General features: G+C 38.8%; 1 protein-coding gene across 1 annotated transcript in view; it reads right to left on the minus strand.

Annotated features, from left to right (window-relative positions):
- The window catches only part of LOC131689504 (uncharacterized), a 150,685-nt gene that overhangs the window by 126,419 nt on the left and 4,531 nt on the right, over positions 1-19,735 (minus strand). Inside the window, exon 3 of the mRNA XM_058974641.1 lies at positions 2,698-3,297. Within this exon, the coding sequence (XP_058830624.1) occupies positions 2,698-3,090 (393 nt within the window). The 5' untranslated portion in view covers positions 3,091-3,297. The remainder of the gene's footprint in view (positions 1-2,697; positions 3,298-19,735) is intronic.

The following is a 19,735-nucleotide window of genomic DNA, read 5'->3' on the forward strand; positions in this document are numbered from 1 at the left end:
ACCTCCGTTGTGTTAGATGAACGTCATTGCTTGCAATGCTCAATTTTCACTGACTGGAGCATGGGGTCTGTGAAAGTCCCATCCCCATACTTCAGCAAACCCTCACATATCAGCCCCCCATTTGTGTGAGTACTCCATCGATCTCAACCGTCTGTGCAGGTACGTAGACGCACCAACCCGGGGTTCGTAAATCGAGTTAGTTCGTAAAACAAAGTGTAACGCGAAAAAAAATCCCCTCAGAGGCAGTATTGGAACCTGCAACCCGTGGGACACCGATTCAACGCACAAGCCCTTATACTATCCCTGGGCTATGATGACATCCCAGGAAGAACACACGATTATCGCATTGGTGACAGTGACCTTACCACTGCCTCTGGAGAGGAGATCACATACAACCGCCGCTGCCAAACAACACGTTTGATCTGTTTAATTTGGTAAGGCGTTGACACTTATTTTAAAATTCAAAAAAGAATGATTTTATTGTTTAATTCGAACGGTGATTTTGCTGCCGTCATACCTCTGATAAACTAAAATCAAACATCAGACGATAATAAAAACCCAGGCCTTGGTATCTGGCGGGGAAATTAAATAGACCAAATGTGTTAAGTTTCAGCGGCTATTTTGTGTGATCTATCTCTCTCTCTCTCTATAGAGGCAATGGTACGATCACTGTCGCCAATGCGATAATCATAGACGTCATTTTAGCCCAGGGATAGCGTAAGGATTTGTGCATTGGGCCGGAGTCCCAAGGGTTGCAGGTTCGAATCCTGCCTCTGGGGGAAATTTCTTTTTCACATAAGTTTTTCGATTAACTCATCATTTCAATCTGTTGGATACCACCAAAAAAGTCTTAAATAAGGTATTGGCACTTATGTCAAAACCCAAAAAAAATTGTTCAACCCTATTTGAAAAAGTTAAGCATGTGATGTAGAATATACTTAGGATTTCAATAACCATTCAAGAGACTTTTGAATTCAATCAACAATTGTCCACAAGATAGATGGAGCTCAGTTATGGAGGTAGTTGTGGAAAACTTTTTCTTTAAAACCCAGCAAATAAATAAATAGTAGGCATTTACGTATCTACTGCATTAATGGCCCTGAAAAGGACCGATATGTTGGTGGTTCGATGCACAGCAGAAGTTATTTCGAACTAGTACACTTCGTTGCGGATTTATCCAGGAAGGTACAGTTTGTATGAATTTTTTTCGCAGGTTCTGTACGGTATATATTACAGATGAAGCATTTTATAAACAAAAAAGTTCAACATTCACCATTTTTAGAAAAGTCAACATTTTTTCTGATTCTTTCGACCACCCGGAGTATTATATCATTAACTAATAATCCTTTCTTTTTTTTAATTTCAGATGAACCAGCGGCAAGCTACAACGATTACGGTAAAAACCCTTTTTATGCAACTTTATTACATCTTACGTATTTCTTAATATTTAGTCTTAAAAAACTAGGGACAGGTTTTGTCTGGGGCATAACCGTAGTGTTGACGTAGGACTATTTGTTGGCGTATCATGTTATCAAAATTCTGCTTGTATCTCTTTCCAACGGCTAAATTTACACATTAATTTTGATTCACCGGGTTTAGAAAAATGTTGCTGGGGATTTGAATAAAATCTCTTCAATTTAGTAAACCAATTTTATTACCGAGTTCCCCGCTTAAAATATTTACAAACATCTGCCAATAAGAGGATATAGTTTTCGGTAAAATTTTGTCATGGAATGCTGCATCTTTCCTAATTTGCGAATAAGGGCACCAGACCTAACTTACTTTAGCCGTTTAGTGTCTAACTGGTGCCAATTTTGGTGTTAGTTTGGATATTTCTAACAGGCAGCAAGTTGGTGTCAGTTACTGACGAGTGGAACACAAAATATTCAAATCTAACTTTACTATGAAATACTGGCTAGTTCAGTAATTCGAAAACTGTTTTAGTCAGGATTTTTTACGATTATACAGAAAACTTTTACACAAAATAATTATGCTACGTCAACAACTCGGTTATGTTATGAAATATTGAAATGACACCCAGCATAATAAAAAAAGACCTACGTCAAAATGTATGAAGAATGTCACCTTAATAGCGATCCGACTACTCCTTCTACCGGGCAATGGTTTATGATTTAAGTAATTATTTAAGACAATGCAATGCAACTGTTCTGTACCGTTTAACACCCCTTCATTTCCAATCTTGGAAAAGCGAAAAACAAAATCACAAATCTGTGCAAACTATTCACTAAGACAAGTTACTCGTTCCACCAGGGTGTGCTCCCTTCTGCAGCATAATACCCCAAAGGTATGCCAAAATTAGTTTTATGTAGTTTCTACCGAACAGTGTGAATCAAGACCAACGGTTCAGAGAGTAATGTTATCCATTTTGTGTACTTAACCTCAAATTGCAATATCCTAGACGGAAACTTCCGGTCGTCGGTCGTGTTCATGAAAAAAGTCACCAACTAAGAAAGCGAATAACAAATGATTTATCTCTCTGTGTTTGCTATAACTAGGACTGAGTTTTGCATCCCTGCCAAAAGGATGCACATACCGAGCTATATGAATAACATATATCGTACTTTAGGTAAAACCCAGCAACTGAATCACCGCAAAATAACATAAATATCTGGGAAAAGGAGAAACCAAACTAACATTTCCTGTAGTCCCCCACCCCCCACCAACAACTATACTCACCTGCAGCAGCGGCAGAAAGAAGCACAGAAACTGGCCGAAGATCCAGTTCTGAATCAGCATCACCATCAGCGTAACGGGCAGCACAAACGCACACTGCACCGTATGACAGACGGCCAGATTCACGATGAAAGCCTGCGTCGCATCCCGGTGCAACCGGTACTTGCTGATGTAGGACACTATCAGTACGTTACTGCCGATTCCCAGCGCCGCCGGAATCGCGTAAATGATGATAAACAGTGGATAGATCCGTGACACTACCGGTTTCAGTACCGGACTCCCATAGTCACCGCCGTGCAGTGTTTCGTTGTGATCTCCGACAATGCCGAGCACGACCTGGGCAACCGCGGCCAGGAAATTGTCCGGAACGTTTTTGAAGTCCATCGCGGACTTCATGATGACTGATTTCCGCTGGCGTCCGCAGTGTTTACAATGTTAACCCATTTCACTTGACCACGCGGATAGGATATGGCCTACTACCACTACTAATTACACGCAGTGTTCTGATGGTGCTGCAACTAATGAAGCTCCAACCGCATTCGAAATCACACACACACTCGTCGTCAAGCAACAGCTGGTCGAGAAGGGTGCCCGCGTAATAATCTGCAAATAGAGAAAACCAAAAGCAAATAAATAGAAGGAATACACTTCACAGTAAGCGAGAGCTATTCAACTGTGTGTGCGGTTTTGATGGGATTTTTGGCGGAAAATGCGATTATATTGCTTTGAAACCGAACCGAACCAAGCACAGGCCGCATATAAACCCGATCCACACGTCAGAACATTTGAACCCCATTAGATTGAATGGGACCCCTGTTACCATCTCCCACACACACATTCAAATTGAATGTGGAAAGACACACATTACCGTTAACGGAAATGTGTTTGCCAAGGGGAGGATGCTACAAGTTTAGCTAACAGGCTCCCGGGGCTGCTTCAGTGATGATGGTTCTGTTTGGATAACTGCGATCAAAGCTGGCGCTGAATGTTGTGTTGAGGAGGCGGTAAAATATTTACTGATGGGGTAAGGGTGGGTGTGTGAAACAGGAGAATGGTTGGGTTGAGGATTTGCATATGGAAAATTCTAAAGCGTTATCGGGGGAAATGGAAACCAATCCAATTAAATGGTCTCTTGATCGATCAAATAACTTTAAAAAGTTTTTATGATCCAATGTTTCTTAAAGTAATTTGTGAGACACCCGATGTCTTCAGCAAAGTTGTTGAGAAAATTTACTTTATCATAGAAACCAATGTTTTAGGTGTAAGGGTAAAGTTGACGGAACAATGAAGTGCTACTTTTGAACAAGCTCGAAAATTATAAATTTTGTTGGAAAGGCTGTTTGTAAGGAATACTTTTCTTTTTCATACATCTTACCGAAGATACCACACCTGTTTTCATTTTTTGTTTCGACTGATTTAGTCACGCTTTCTTTGTTACTTTTTAACGACATTCAATTAGCTAGAGTTTACTTAGTTGGAAAAAGTATGAAAATTTGGAGCCATAGTACTCAAGCGAGAGCAAGGATGTGAAATATGCAGATCGGAAAACTAGCAGTGGCAGGGTCATTAGAAACAGGCTTAAAATTTTACGGACTAATCTTTTGTCTTCTGCCGGCAGGAGTCGAGCTTAGGCAGTGTTACTACAAATCGCTCAAGTCTACCAACATGTCTCACGGCAAAGACAGACTTGTCCCTCTTTACCGTGAGAACTGAAACTGATGTATTAATTTAGTATTTTAAAATGGATTGGATTTAAGTCTAAGAATTTTCTGAGACATAAATGAAATGTGAAAAGTACAACACCTTCGGTAGAATACAAAAGGATCAGTTTGATAGAGATTGCCTAGCCTAATTCTGTCCATACATCAACTATCTCTCGCTCTCTGCCTATCTCTATCTCTATCTCTATTTCTATCTTTATCTCTATCTCTATCTCTATCTCTATCTCTATCTCTATCTCTATCTCTATCTCTATCTCTATCTCTATCTCTATCTCTATCTCTATCTCTATCTCTATCTCTATCTCTATCTCTATCTCTATCTCTATCTCTATCTCTATCTCTATCTCTATCTCTATCTCTATCTCTATCTCTATCTCTATCTCTATCTCTATCTCTATCTCTATCTCTATCTCTATCTCTATCTCTATCTCTATCTCTATCTCTATCTCTATCTCTATCTCTATCTCTATCTCTATCTCTATCTCTATCTCTATCTCTATCTCTATCTCTATCTCTATCTCTATCTCTATCTTTATCTCTATCTCTATCTCTATCTCTATCTCTATCTCTATCTCTATCTCTATCTCTATCTCTATCTCTATCTCTATCTCTATCTCTATCTCTATCTCTATCTCTATCTCTATCTCTATCTCTATCTCTATCTCTATCTCTATCTCTATCTCTATCTCTATCTCTATCTCTATCTCTATCTCTATCTCTATCTCTATCTCTATCTCTATCTCTATCTCTATCTCTATCTCTATCTCTATCTCTATCTCTATCTCTATCTCTATCTCTACCTCTATCTCTATCTCTATCTCTATCTCTGTCTCTATCTCTATCTCTATCTCTATCTCTATCTCTATCTCTATCTCTATCTCTATCTCTCTCTTTCGGATTTGAAAACACTCAAATCTTTCTACGCGGAGAAAAATTGTTCCCAAAATCGTGAATAAACTGCCATGACTTTTTGGAACAATCACGTTTTGACGTTACGAAAACAGGACCATGAACAAAAATCACGTGCTTTATAGTTGTGTTTAATTTCCCTTCGGTAGCGCTCGCATAACGCTTTTATAAGTGAAAAAAATGTTTTTTACTTGTTTTGTGAATGTTTGTCACAGCTTCCGCCGCGCCATTACCAAATGAATTTTCTGTACGTGAACTAGTACACAACTTCATGAACCTTATTCATAAAACCAAAGTTTGACTCGTGATGTTATTCATAGATTTAGAAACATAAGTTAACAAAATCAAAACAGTTTGGATACTTTCTTGTGAACTATTAAGCGAAACTCGCAATTTTATTCCTGAATCTATTCAATCCTCGTGAACTAATTCATGATTTCTAGTACAACGAACACAATTGACCATTCGTGCACATGAAATAGTTCACAAAATCATGAAACTTTGTTCATGGATTGGTGAACTATTTCATGATTCCTAGTACGATTTATCTTGCGTACTTTTGATATTTAGATTATATCTTTCATCATTTTCAAACTCATCCAACTCTGTACGTGGTAATGAAATTGTCACGTAAATTATTTCACAAAATTTTGTGTATTATTCGTAGAATTATTTTTGTATCCAGCTGCTAGCGACCAGTAAGAGGCACGAGCAGTAGTTATAATAACACCATTTGAACCTAGACCAACGTCATTCCTTTGATAAGATTCAGTGTGATGTGTTGTGTCGGCCGATACGAATTGTGGTCGGAGGCTGCTTTTCCCGAATTATCAATAGCAATCACTCTGACTTGTCTCCAGTCACGGTGAAATAATGTTCTGTTCAAGCAACCTACGAATGAAACAAATTCAAAAAATGTCGTTTTGCAGGGTAAGGCGGCAGTTCTTGAATAAGTTGTCTCGACAGAAAAAGAAACCTGCACTGAGCACTAAAAATACACTATAGATCCACAAATCGTGTTCGTGATATAGTTCGCCGAACAAGATACCGCGAATCAGTTACACTTTTATGTTTCTCTTCATATTGTTACGTTACTTCGACCAAAAAAGCGATAATAACCAAACAATAACGGATCGCGATAAGGCGAAAAAAATTATTAATATCATAATGAAACTGCTAATGTCATGAACATGAATCACATTACTCCACGTGTCAAATTTGAATGTAATTTCTAGAATAAAATATCAAAATAACTTGAATGGAAGTTACGAAAATTGTGACTAAGATCCTGGAATCATGAACATAAATCACATTACTCGTGATTAAAATATCAAAAATCGTTTCTAAAACCCTTAAATCATGAACATAAATCGTTCTACTCTGACAGAAAAATCCGACCTAAACTCATGATTAATCGGGAATAAGCTCCCGCAATCATAAACATCTTTTAACTGTTGGATGCGAAAGAAGAATCACACCTGTATATTTATGTTTTTTATTATTTTAAAATGCAGATCTCTCGGTTCGCCAAGATTTCACGATCTGGAACGTTGAGCGGTCTACCCTGGGGCTCGCAGGGAAACTAATAAGAAGGAACTGGTATCACAATACTCAGCGCACGACCAAACAACGTGCTCAATGTCGTGCTAACCCTCGCCACAATCTCAACGATTATACTCAGTGAGACCAATATAATGGAGATGATCGTCAAACGTATAGGTCTTTCGAAATTATTACCATCAAATGCGCCCATCTTAGCTAGAGAGTCCGCACTCTAATTTCCTGGAATTGGAGTATGAGCAGGACACCATACCATAGTCAAGTGATATAATTATCTTCCACAAGAAATAAGAGTGCTTATCGAAGTTCATTGATCGAAGTGCCTCTATTTTACACAGGCTAAAGAGAAGATGAAATGGACAATTTGTCCGAAGTATCTCCCAACGGACTTTGCAAATCTTTAGCTCTGGTTCCAAACCACGCCATCATCTGCAATCGGTCGATAGGAGTTGTGGTCGGAGGCTTATTTGTCCGGTTTTTTGAATGGCGATCACTTTTACTTGCTACATCTACGCGGAACAATGTTCTGCTTAAAAAATATTTTTAATAAATTTAACAAGTGCACAGAGGAGTAACTGAGGTTGAATCTAGGCCAATATTATTGCTATTACCGTTATTATGCCTTAATACCAAGTTAACAATAGTTAATAACATAAGTTAATAACAGATTGGCATTCTTCTGTCTTCTTTAGCAATTTTTAACATATTCTTAATTTGGTCATTCTGCAGTGTGCTTTCAGGTATATAAAAAAATATGACAGAATAAAAAATCGGAGAAATAAAAATGTTTGGTCTTGGCCAGAAATTTGTTCTGCTTACTCCACTGTTAAACGACTCCTTGCAAGATCGGGCAAAAATTCCAACAAGCTGAATTCGATTCTGTCTGGCCAAGAAACATTGTTCCTTACATGACAGAAGTACATAATCGAAAGTTTTCTGGATAGGAACGGAGTCCGAACATACCTTTTTTGCAAACCCGAACATCCATCGTGTCGAATATTCCTCGCTTTCGTTTGTTATATTTCTATTACACATTCTTCTAGCTGTGTTCCATAATGAGCCCATCGATGTCTCGTTCCATAAACCATCTACAAACGGGCGCCACTAAATCACTTTTTTTCGTTCGAAGCAAGTTTTCAAACTTGCTGTCTGAAACCACTGTTCCACTTTGCCGCATGATCATCAGAACATTCATTATCCTACCACTGATCAGGGGGTCGTATATTTACCGTCACGCGTTTCGTTTCGGTGTTCGTACAGTGGCATCGATGGATCAAGCTAGCGACGAAGTTGTATTCTTCGTTCGGTGGAAGGCGTGAGTTTACAGTGCAGATCCGGCGAAAATCACCCGAAAGGAGTCTGATGGGAGATATATCCTCTGATCTCTTTCGAAGGATACCGCATACAGCCGATCGTATTCAATTATCTATGTCGGTGCGAAATCGTTGAAATGTCCAATTTCGAGCTTCTGCAAGTTTTGTAGACTCGATTCAGTGATAACACCATCAATCTCCACATCCCGTGAAGGTACATATATGCGGTACTCTAGCGTAAAATCTAATCTCGAAGAAGCACGTTTGCTTTCTTCTGGTTAGAAACTACTACGAGTTAGCCAGGATCTGTCTCACTTTTGTTTTTTTTTATTTTGGTTGCAGCAGAATACCGACTTGTCAGGTCAGTCGATCCATTTGTCTCTGACACTTGGTTGAACACTGGATTGAGGCTGGGAGGTGGATGTCTTGCGTTTACGCGCTCCTTGAAATTTGGGGAATTAGAGATAAGGATGGTAATGAGATACTTGACAAAACCAGTGAAGTTTATGAAGTAGAGTTCAATAGATTATGAAATATTATCTTTCTCCGAACAAAACTAGCCAAGATGCCGTGTGGCATCTGGCGGGTGGAAGTATCTCAGCCAAGAACCGATCCTCGAGGTCACTGCTCCCACGGCGTAAGAGGCGGTTGAAAACATGACTTCTCAAGTCACGAACTATATGGCGCTGACGGAACTGAGAGAAGCCAGTCGCGTACGCAGTGTACCTTTGCTTGGGGGATTCAAATGATGGTCATGATGTGTATTTCTCTGATCGAAAATGGTTAAAGTTTTTTGTATTTTTGTCGTATAATGAATCATCTCCTTCTGATAATTGCAAAAGCGTTGCGTCATACTGTGGCAGAAATGGGTTTCCAATCATAATTGGTAGTGATGAAAATGTCCACCACATAATTTGGGGCAACACAGATATTCATTTACTCGATAGAGAAAATGGCCCAGCATTTGCACGATCTGACGGGAAAAAGGTGTTAGACGTAAACTTCTGCTCCGACAGTATTACGCAAGAGTTGACAAACTGGTTTGTACTCAATGAGCTCGAGCCGTCGTTATCTGATCATAATTACATCGTCTTTAAGCATCCGGCACTCGCGCCGTTGTATTTTGTGCAACACCTTCAGAAACTCTAGCGAAATCTTCTTTCAGCATCAGCGGCTGCTCATTCGGGGAGCCATTAGCGCGAATGCTGGAGGGTTAATCATTCTAACGTCTCGCTAGATATTGTCACACATCGTAATTCCAAATCTACGAACTAGGACCTGTACGAAGAGGAACGGTTTTGAAGGACTTTTTGGTCCAACTATTAAGGAATTTATTTAGGACGGTACACATGGTCTTTCATAACAATCCGCTATATTGAATCAAAGGCTTTTGATGGGTTCAATGGACCATGCCTATGATCCTTGCTCCTTGAAGTTGGGATTATTTTATCGGAAATATCATGACGGAATCCCATTTCAAACTGATGATGATAGGGGCTAGAGCTAAAAATGCAGAAATAAAAAGCAAATTCATATTTTTACACTGGAAGACCCTTTGATGGGATATCTGTATCTATTATAGTGACAAGAAATAGTTATGAGTCATGATTAGGAACCAAGTAAACTTTTAGCATCTATTCGTTAAGCCAACTCAGAAAACAACCATTGTGGTTGGGGTTTTAGAGAATTTAGCTAAACCGTAGATTTCAAAAGTAGCGTCCGACATCGAACTACAATATTTACTTGCGAAGAATGTTCCAATCATCAATTTCCGTCATCTACTAAACTAGCATCTTTCAACTAAGTCTCATGAGTCTACCTTCTCATCTCGATCGGAACAGAAGCTAAAAATTGCTGGACTAAACGAACAAACTGTACTAACCTACAGTCGGTGGTCTATACCTACCCGCGCCAATACCCCCAATCAGTGTGAACAGTAAGGCGTTGCGGTATCGATCGGTTTTTCATGATGAGTGTAGTTCATCAGCAAAATCTGAATACAATAGTTGTCTGTTCTAAATATTGTCCAATCCACCGCCGTGTTCACGAAATGAAACATTCTCTAAAGGTGCAAATGCAACTTAAACTTGCGAAAATCGTCGATAGCCAATTACACCACACACACACACACACCTAATGCTGTGTACTGTCAACGTTCAAAACCTTGGCCATGGCGGGAAGTTTTAATATTCATAATAACATGGGCATGACCATGTTAGAATCAACCCGTCACCCGTCTTCATATGGACCTTGACAACACTGAAGTGCGTCTACACGATTTATCCCCGTGTACTTACTTTTTCCCAGGTATTAAAAAAGGGGTTCGGGTTGTGAGAATGCGAGTGATGAAACATATTCCTTCTTATCTGAAAATTAAATACGACATGGCAGGCATTACCAATTTTCAAAGCACGCAGTGTACATATGAAGGACAGATCCCTACGTGCCACAACGAAAAAACGTATACAAAGACCTCTAACGAAACAACATCTACCCCAAGCAAACCCACAACACAGCCCTCTTTAATATCAATTAAATCACAAACAATCGGTGTTGCTGAGAAACAACAGAATCATACACAAGGCGTTTCCGCCTCTAGTACCTCCAGATCAATAACCAGTACCACCAATGTGTAATTTGTTGAACTAGTAGTATGATGCACCGGCATACATCAAGATTCGGTGTGTTTTTAATACTGCTACGGTACCGTCAACTAGCTGTGTCATTTTCGACAGTTTGTGGGCTTGGATGGGGTCTCGAACTCTAAGATTGTACCGTGTATTTCTGTATTCACCCTTTCAGATAATCCAGCAGCGGTAACATCCCCGCACTAACCGAGAATGATTGGATTTCTTGACATTGGTAATAAAGTTATATCAAGCCAATCCAAGAAAATTACCTATAGTGTAATTTTAGTAACATTAGTACAAATAATGAAACTGAATAAAATGTCGCATAATTGTCCCATTTGAGCTCAAATGACGATCTAGATCAATAGTTTCAAAGTTTCTCTAGCTACCCGAAATTTTTACACACTCAAAGATACCTTCGATTCTGAGAGGGTACTGATCAATGTCATCTCTTTGTGAAAATTGAAAAGAACGGCTCATGCTTCAAAGAAGGAAAATTACTTAATTGCTGTTTTTTAGACTCCCGTGACACGAAAAAAAATCATCGTGATTTTTTTAAACGAAATTTTAAACGTGAAGCAAGACAACACGCCACCACTAACAACCTAGATAGGGTCAAAAATTCCTGGAAAAATTGAACAATATGATAGCCATGCACTGATACGACGCGGTGCTCCATAAAATAAATTTTCAAATCAACTGACATCGGATTTTGGGACTTGGTGCGCACTACTCTTCCGAAAGCAAACAAGCCGTCATAATATTGTTGAATATCCTACGGACCACCGCAACAGCCGAACAAAGGCCGAACATAACGATTCTAACGGGTGAACGAGACAGTTTACATCCATCACATCGCTGAGCTGCATTTACCATGCGCTGGAATTAGGAATTGGATGACTTCACAGAAAATTTGGTCGAACGTAAATGGCTTGTGAAAATAGTTTAGTTAAGTTCGTTCGGCTTTCTCCTGTCCTGGTGACTCTGGCGAATGTCGAGTAGATAATTCATATTTCTCGCTCTCCACGAATGGTCGCATTGCATAACTGTGGGCGGAAAGGTTCATTTTTGTTTCCGGACGGAAAAAGAGGCATGCACGAGCGATCCGCTGAAGGATGGAAACATTCCGTGGAACGTGCATTCACCGATAATCGGATAGGTTACAAGGAACTAGTGGGATGGTAACAAAAGTACTGAAACACCGACTCAGTCTGTTTGTTTGTGGCGGTACTATATGATGGGTATTATCCCCATTTTAATATATTCAATGACTCGGTACTTTCGGTTAGGAGGTTGGTCTGTACAACAACGTACAACGTTCCACTGAAGTGTGCTTCTATTGCACTCATGGTAGATGCTTCCTTTTCCGGTCTAGGGTTTACAAAATGTTTCCCTGTGAATAGCTCTTTTCAATTGGATGTCGCTAGATTCACGTAAATTTGATTACAAAAACTAAAAGAGCACAATTCGTAGTGAACGAAGCTGTAGCTTTCACGCAGGGTAACTTGCGTGCAAGTTTGCCTTCTCCCTCCATTTCGTCTGTGAAGTGATAATTTCTACAAAACAACTGGAAGTTACAATTTCTCGTATTATTTCTCCTCGGTTTATGCTAGGACTCTCTAGGACGAGAACAGCGCCATTATCGTTCCACAGATGGAACTGTCAGTGATCATATTTTTTCTGTGTGTTCCAACTCTGTTCGAGTCTCTGGTAGCTCTGGTGCTTTTGTGGCGGGTATTAAAGCATCACATGGTACCATACATGCATTTGAAGTGGGTTGGATTTCGCGTATGCCGTTTCCCATGCTCTGTAGAGGGACGAGATTTGATTTAAAATTGTACAACTACACTGTCATCGGTGCTCCCTGGGGTACAATTAAAGCTTGCTGTGGCATATCCGAAACGGAGCCAATTTCCCGTTGCTTCGTACAGCTTGACACCCTTTCGCGGTGTCGATAATATTCATCTGAAGTGTCATTGGGGTAGGACGGAAATAACGATCCTGCGGCTGGTCCCAAGAGGTGTCTCGAAAAGCAAGCAACTTATTGATGATGGCTGATTCTCTCTAGGGACCTTAAATTCCTAAATTTATGCAAAAAATGTCCATAACTACTTAAAGTTAAGTCACAATTTTTGCATTTCGTGTTCTCCTCATCAGTAGCTAACACCTATGCCGTTGTTGGACTTGTTTGTGTCCTAGCAATCAATTACACCAGCGAATTCCAAGACCTTTGATACTCACATTGGAAGCGGATCCCGGTTATTTAACCTTCCGACACCATCACTCTTTTTATACCCACCGATAAACTCCAATCAGACCGGAAATATCCACCGAAAACAAAATTTCTTTCCATTTGAAACACGACCAGCCAGTCCTAGCGAAGCTAACAATGCAAAAGCAATACGCATATTTACGCATCAATCCGAGCTAAGCCCTCCGGGGCTTCAGCTTCGGTGTGAGAAAATCCACGACGCCGTCACCCCTTGCGCGTGTTTCATACCGCGTTCGTTGTCGCATGGTCACGGCCACGACCAGAGCCACAGCGATTATTTCCTTCCTTCCGAGTTATGAAGCCGGCCGGTTGCTGGTATCACGACCGGGATGAAGAGGGAATTAACGCCGCGAGGGCATATCACTTTCCTGGAATGCGGCGGCGGCGGCAATATTGGAATCGGACTCAATCCGGATCGATTTTTTCTTTCTTATTTCGTTTTCGACGGTTGAACGCTGAGCCTAGCGGAATGGTCAAACCTTGGAAAGAAGGAAACAGGATTAGTAGGAATGGTTCATTCATAAGCATATGTTTGTTAACTTTTTTTTCTAAAACAAATACAAAAGTTTCTGTTTGCTTGTTCGGAATATGGTAGACAAACGAAAGAAAGGTTATTCAAGGTTACTGCTTCTATTCCACATCGATATGGACAAATCTTGCTAATATGTCTCGAAACTCTAAGCAACTGTCTGCCACATGTTAGATTACTCACAAGAAAACTGACAGCCGGCAGACGACGTGTTGTTACCATGTTTCCATGGTTACAAAGTTCATTCCATTAGCCAGCTGCGATCTAATTATACCACAAGTTTCAAAGTTAATCAATCATATCGAGCTTGTGTTGAGTTCTGTTCTAATTGAAATTTTCCGATGGGAAAAATTCAGTTTGAAATCCTTAGCGACCTACACTAGAACGAAACGTCATTTTCTTTGAATTAATTTAACGAACCACCATGCGCTTCCTTTGAAATGTAAAATTCGCTGGAAGCGAGCGGTAGTTATTCCTGTTTTTCATTCGTTTATTCCACTCAAACAAATTCTCCCTTCCGTCTATATCTTATCGGTATGCTTCGCCACTGTATTTTCCTCCGCATCAAAACGGAAAAAAATCGATTTATGTTTCCCAATCCCAGGGCTTTCAGTACCTTCCACCCACCGGAGTTGTCATTTTTGTGATTAGATAATACGATATTCCAGAAAGTGAGCCATCAAATGCACTCACTCACTTCCTCTACTCATTTGAATGCATGAGCTGTCTGTATGCATGGGAAACCCGGAACGATCGGCGACAACAACAACAACAACAAAAACAACAACAACAGTAAGCTATCCGAGACAGACACAAACCGAACCACATACTGATACCACCACCACCCAGCCTACTAGCGTTGAGTGAAATGGCGGTTTCTGAGCGGTTTGAGCACACTTTATTATCAACATAATCAGGCAATTATCATAAATTCAATTTTATCGTCTACGAACTCATCCGCCCCTTCCGTCGCTCTTTCTTCCCTTTCATCATCGGCCTCAACTTCAGCGTTTGAGTGACTGCTGGCTGCTTGAGTGCAATATTTTTTTGACCCCCGTCCCCTGGCCAGATTTTGGGGTGGAATATTAACGAGTGTGCGGTTGATGATTCGAGGAGCGACTTTTGGTGTGGAAAATGTGTGCTTCCATCTTATGAATTATGCGTTTATTTGAGCTGCTCATAAAATATTATTCGGTTGTGTCTACGCTTCGCTAGCTAATGACTGTTTTTCTTAGCACCTCTCGTCCCACGTACTATTCTTCTTCTGTTTTTGTTTCCGGTTTATGCTCCCTGAATCTAATGATGCTGTTTATTGGCTATAAATCTGTTTTGAGAAAAGCCGAGCGAATATGATTCCCAAAATTGTCGCTTTAGATGAAGAATGTGAGAAAAAAAACTCTCTTCTAGCATCTGAACCGTATACTGATAATTAAGCGTCAGTTTCACGGTCTGCGTGATTAAAGATTTGACTCTTTGCGCGAAATACAAACATGTTAACATACAAACGCCCGAGCCCTTCGCGATGATACACAAAGACGAATATGCACTCGCAATGGTCCACGCACAGTTACGCCACAATTTTCGTAAATGCAATAACGCCTCGATGATTTAGTGAACGCTATAGTACTTAGAATCTGATTAAAGCGGTCTCAAGCGCGTACAAATAAACGCTCATTCCCACGCGATCGTACAGTTTCTACGCCCGCACATCTAAATGGTACACTCAATATAGCAATCGGAATCAAGGGCACGCTGCAACTGTCCTTAAGCGGTATTTTAGTGGGCGACATTTTCCCTCTCGTCTGCAATTGTAGTGAGAGATTCAGACGGGGAGCCCTTCTGGGAACCAAGTTCTACAGTTACAACTCTCAAAAAAGACTAGAAAACAAAACAAAAAAGGATCAAGTGATAATGGCAAAATTCGTAAAACAGCAAAATAACCGATTTAGCACAATAGCTCAAGTTGTAAAAGCAGCAAGATTAGCAAAGAATGCATAAAAATAAAACAATAGCACAGTAACAAAATTAACTAATACGGCATATTTGGCCATAATAGAAAAAAACGACTTAATCCATCTAGCAGTAATATGAGCCCGATGGATCATTCATAGATTTGCACAAGTCATACGAGATAGGTCTCCAACTAGAGATGGGATGACCATAGTTTCTAGTCCAGCACGAAAAAAAAAATCCTCGAATAAATTTAATAAATTATAGGCAATCAATAAAACGAATGAAATTTAAAAAAAATAATGAGGTAAATGAAATTCATAAAACGAGTAGGATGATCAATATAAATCAAATGAATGAAACAAATTAATCAAATTAGTTCAGCCCATCAAATGAATATCAGAAAATTAAAAAAAGTAACAAAATCGAGAGAAAACATTAAATGTACAAATAGGATAAAATGAATAAAAAAGATAACTAAACAGAGGTACTAATATGACGAAGAAACTAAACAAAAAGAATGAAGTAAAAAAGAATCAAACGAGCAATATCAATGAAAGGAACAAAATGAATAAAATTAATAAAAAACAGGGGGTGGGCGTAGCATAGTTGGTAAATCGATTGCCCTGTACGCAGCGCAGCTGGGTTCGAGTCCCGACCCCGCACATAGGGTTAGAAATTTTTCATAAGAGATTTTTCTAATCCGAAGACGCAAATGACCTTAAGGTTAAAACCGAAATAAAAAAAATAAAAAGCATACAATTAATAAAATGAAAAAGAATAATTAAATTAATTAAATGAACGAAATGAATAAAGAAGTACTAAAATGAATTAAATTGAATAAAATAAACTAAAAAAATAAACAAAATGAATAAAATTAATTGAATGAATTATTTGAATAAAATTAATTAAATAAATACAATTATTATAATTCAAACAAATTGAACAAAATTATACGCATGTTACGCATGCAACCGCAAATAATTTGTTAGTAACAAATTAGATATACTTACATTCGCCTCAAACATTGAACCCAAGCGCACAAAGCAAAATGAGTCAACGCTGATGGGTAGAGCGAACGAGATAACTAGCACCACGGCACTGTGTTAACCGTGTTTGTAAATGGAGCTCGAATGTACAGCGATTTTGTGTACGAATACTTGTGTTCGAGATTGTCCATAAAAGTGTGCTGGAAATGAGCAAAAGAAAGCATAGTGTTTGAACGGACAAGCTCAGTTGCGTATTGGACGGAACTGGGTAGCTCAGCTCTACAGCCAGTGTAACGGACTTTAAACTCAGCTACACTGGCTGTGAAAACACACAGCGCAGTGATCTGCTCCGCCTGCCGTTCACCAGGCAACTGAGCTTGTCCGGCCAAATCCGTTCTTGAAATAGTCGATGATGACGTCATTCATAGAAGCGTAGCGTGTTGGGTACACAAATCTGTCGTGCCGGACTTAGGAAGCGCTATCTTCTGTGTGTAAATACACGATATTTTGACTAGGTTGTACATTATTTAAATTTTTAATGTCATGATATTAAAAATCTTTGGATTTATCTATTGGAATCTATTCTTAGAAGTATTTCGACGTGTACAAAAACGTAGTCCTACGTCAAAAAAAAATCATAAGAAATAAAATTATTAAAATTAATTGAATAAACAGAAAAATAAAATGAATTAAAGGGATGAATAGAGTAAAATATATAAAACAAGAAATAACGACATGTATAAAATTGATCAATTGCATAAAATAAAGAAAAAGATTAAAGAATAATAAAATTAATATTTAAAAAATAAATAAGTTGAACAAAACAAATAACCCCTGAGTCGATTGCTAATCCCACCAGGAGTACTTGCACCAAATTTGAAGCAAATCGGACAAGTCTAGCTACCGGACCAACATGCCTAAAGTTTGTATGGGATTTTTCGACAATTTACATGGAGAAAACTCACTATCTCACATTTCCACCGCTAGATGGCACTGCATGATAAAACGATGCATACAGTGCCACCTAGTTGGACACTAATTTTCTGGGCAGTCTAGTGTACATTGTTTAATTTAATCTCGAATATAGTGACCTATCGTACCCTTAGATTAAAAAAACATCGAAGAAAGTACCTTCGCCTTATTAGATTTAGCTTGAAAAATATTTAGCTAGACATAAAACCATTATTTCCAAACCGTTGCCAGATGTATAACCTTTCCAACGGGTGCTTGTTTGTCAAAATCACGCACGAGCTCGCCAAAGAAAACTGACACACTTGACCCCACCCTGCTCTAGCATCACCGTCAGTAACATCAAAAGTGTACCGCAGGAGCAATAATACACGGCAAGTTAAATGTATTTGTTTGTTTGTTTTTCGTGTTATATAAGACAAACCGAAAGTCTGGGTAGAAGCCCTTTGGCCGCCCTGTCACTAAGGGTCAGCTAAAGATAGAACTCAAATAGTGGTTAGCCCCTACTTACAATTTGCAGTTACATTTTTCATTTTTCCCTTTTAACGATATTCAACTAGTTTGAGGTTAACAGGTAGAGGAAGTAATGAAAATTTAGAGCCAAAGTACTGAAATGAGAGCAAAGATATGAATTGTACAGAACTAGAAGTTTCCCTTTGTCGTGAGACATGTTGGTAGACTTGAGCGATTCGTAGTAACTCTGCCCAAGCTCGACTCCTACCAGCAGACAAAATATTAGTTCGTAAGATTTTAAGCCTGTTTCTAACGACTCTGTCACTTCTAGTTTTTTTATCTGTATATTTCACATCCTTGCTTTCAATGAAATACTATGACTCTGAAAAGACTTTCAGAACTTCCCCTACTTAGTACTCTCTAGCTAATTGAATGTCATTAAAAATTAAAAAAAGTAGTATGCACCAAAAACAATACTCTTACAAGTATCAAAAATAGCGCTTAAGGGGATATATATGCTGAGGTCGGTCATAAAATAAAATTTTGCCAGTTTGAGTTCTTTAGAATGTCCCAAATTTTTATATTGAATCAAGCAGTAGAAGCTTTACCAAAAATGTCGCTGCGGTGACTAGGATTGCCGAAAAAGTTTCCAACCGAGGTCAAAATTTCTTTTTGACTTTCCATTCCATTTTTTTCTTTAAATTTTCTTATCCATGTTCTTATCTGAAAATCCAGCTAAAATTGCAAGAAATTATAAAATATTTGAATTGCAAAAATGACCCTGTAGCACTATGGCAAAATAACTAAAAATAGTAAAATCAGCCAAAATACAAAAAAATAGAATAGAAATGGTTAAAATAACAAAAATTGTTCCCAAACATTAAAAAGAGAAAAACATTTAAAAGAGAGAATATTTTTTCAGCGGTTTAGATCCTGCCAGTCGAAGGCCACAAGCCCAGCTGTAACCCGGCCCAGTAACTATTTTGAAAAATACTCTCCCCGTCCCCAGCTCGTAATCTGCATTTTTTACGCTTAAAGTGTATATCCGACATTTACATTCTAATATATTTGAAGCATGTTCTGTTCTTGCGATTTTTATTTCCGATCCCTTATTTAAGGCTACTTCTAAATGCTCATTAGTTGCTGCTGATTCTGGAGTGAACTTAATTATTAACTCGCGTAGCTAGATATTTTTCCAACTCAAAATTGAAAAGCGAATGACACTAAGATTGAAAGCTTTACACAAAAAAATGTAAAAAAGCGCGACTCAAAAATTTCCCAGCGAGGAATGTGTTAAAATTAGGGTCGCTACATGCCCCCTTACCTACGGAGTTTGTTTTGTTTCGAAACTGAGCTAAAAATCTACTACAAACAATGTTTAAACCATGCCTACGATTTCAGTTACAATCTTGTACGACAATTTATTTCCTTTTTTACTGTATTTTCAAAAACCTTCCATCATATGAAGAAACATTAATATTTGAGCATAATTTAGTCTACGTTTGGGCTATTTTTGCTATTTAAATGAATATTGCTGATGTTATGGAGAGAGTTGGCAAACTTAGTTTTCATAAGATTGTGTATCCAACGGATATCGTCAAACAATGAACCCTATCGAGTAATATCACATCGGTGATAGAGTAGTGAATATACGGGCAAGTTTCTCTGCTGATAGGATACTGCACACTATGTTATATCTTTTCCGTTATGTTTGATTAGCCATGAACGCATTTTTGAGTAGTTTAA

This window comes from Topomyia yanbarensis, chromosome 1 (genome assembly GCF_030247195.1).
Source record: "Topomyia yanbarensis strain Yona2022 chromosome 1, ASM3024719v1, whole genome shotgun sequence".
NCBI classification, from domain to species: domain Eukaryota; kingdom Metazoa; phylum Arthropoda; class Insecta; order Diptera; family Culicidae; genus Topomyia; species Topomyia yanbarensis.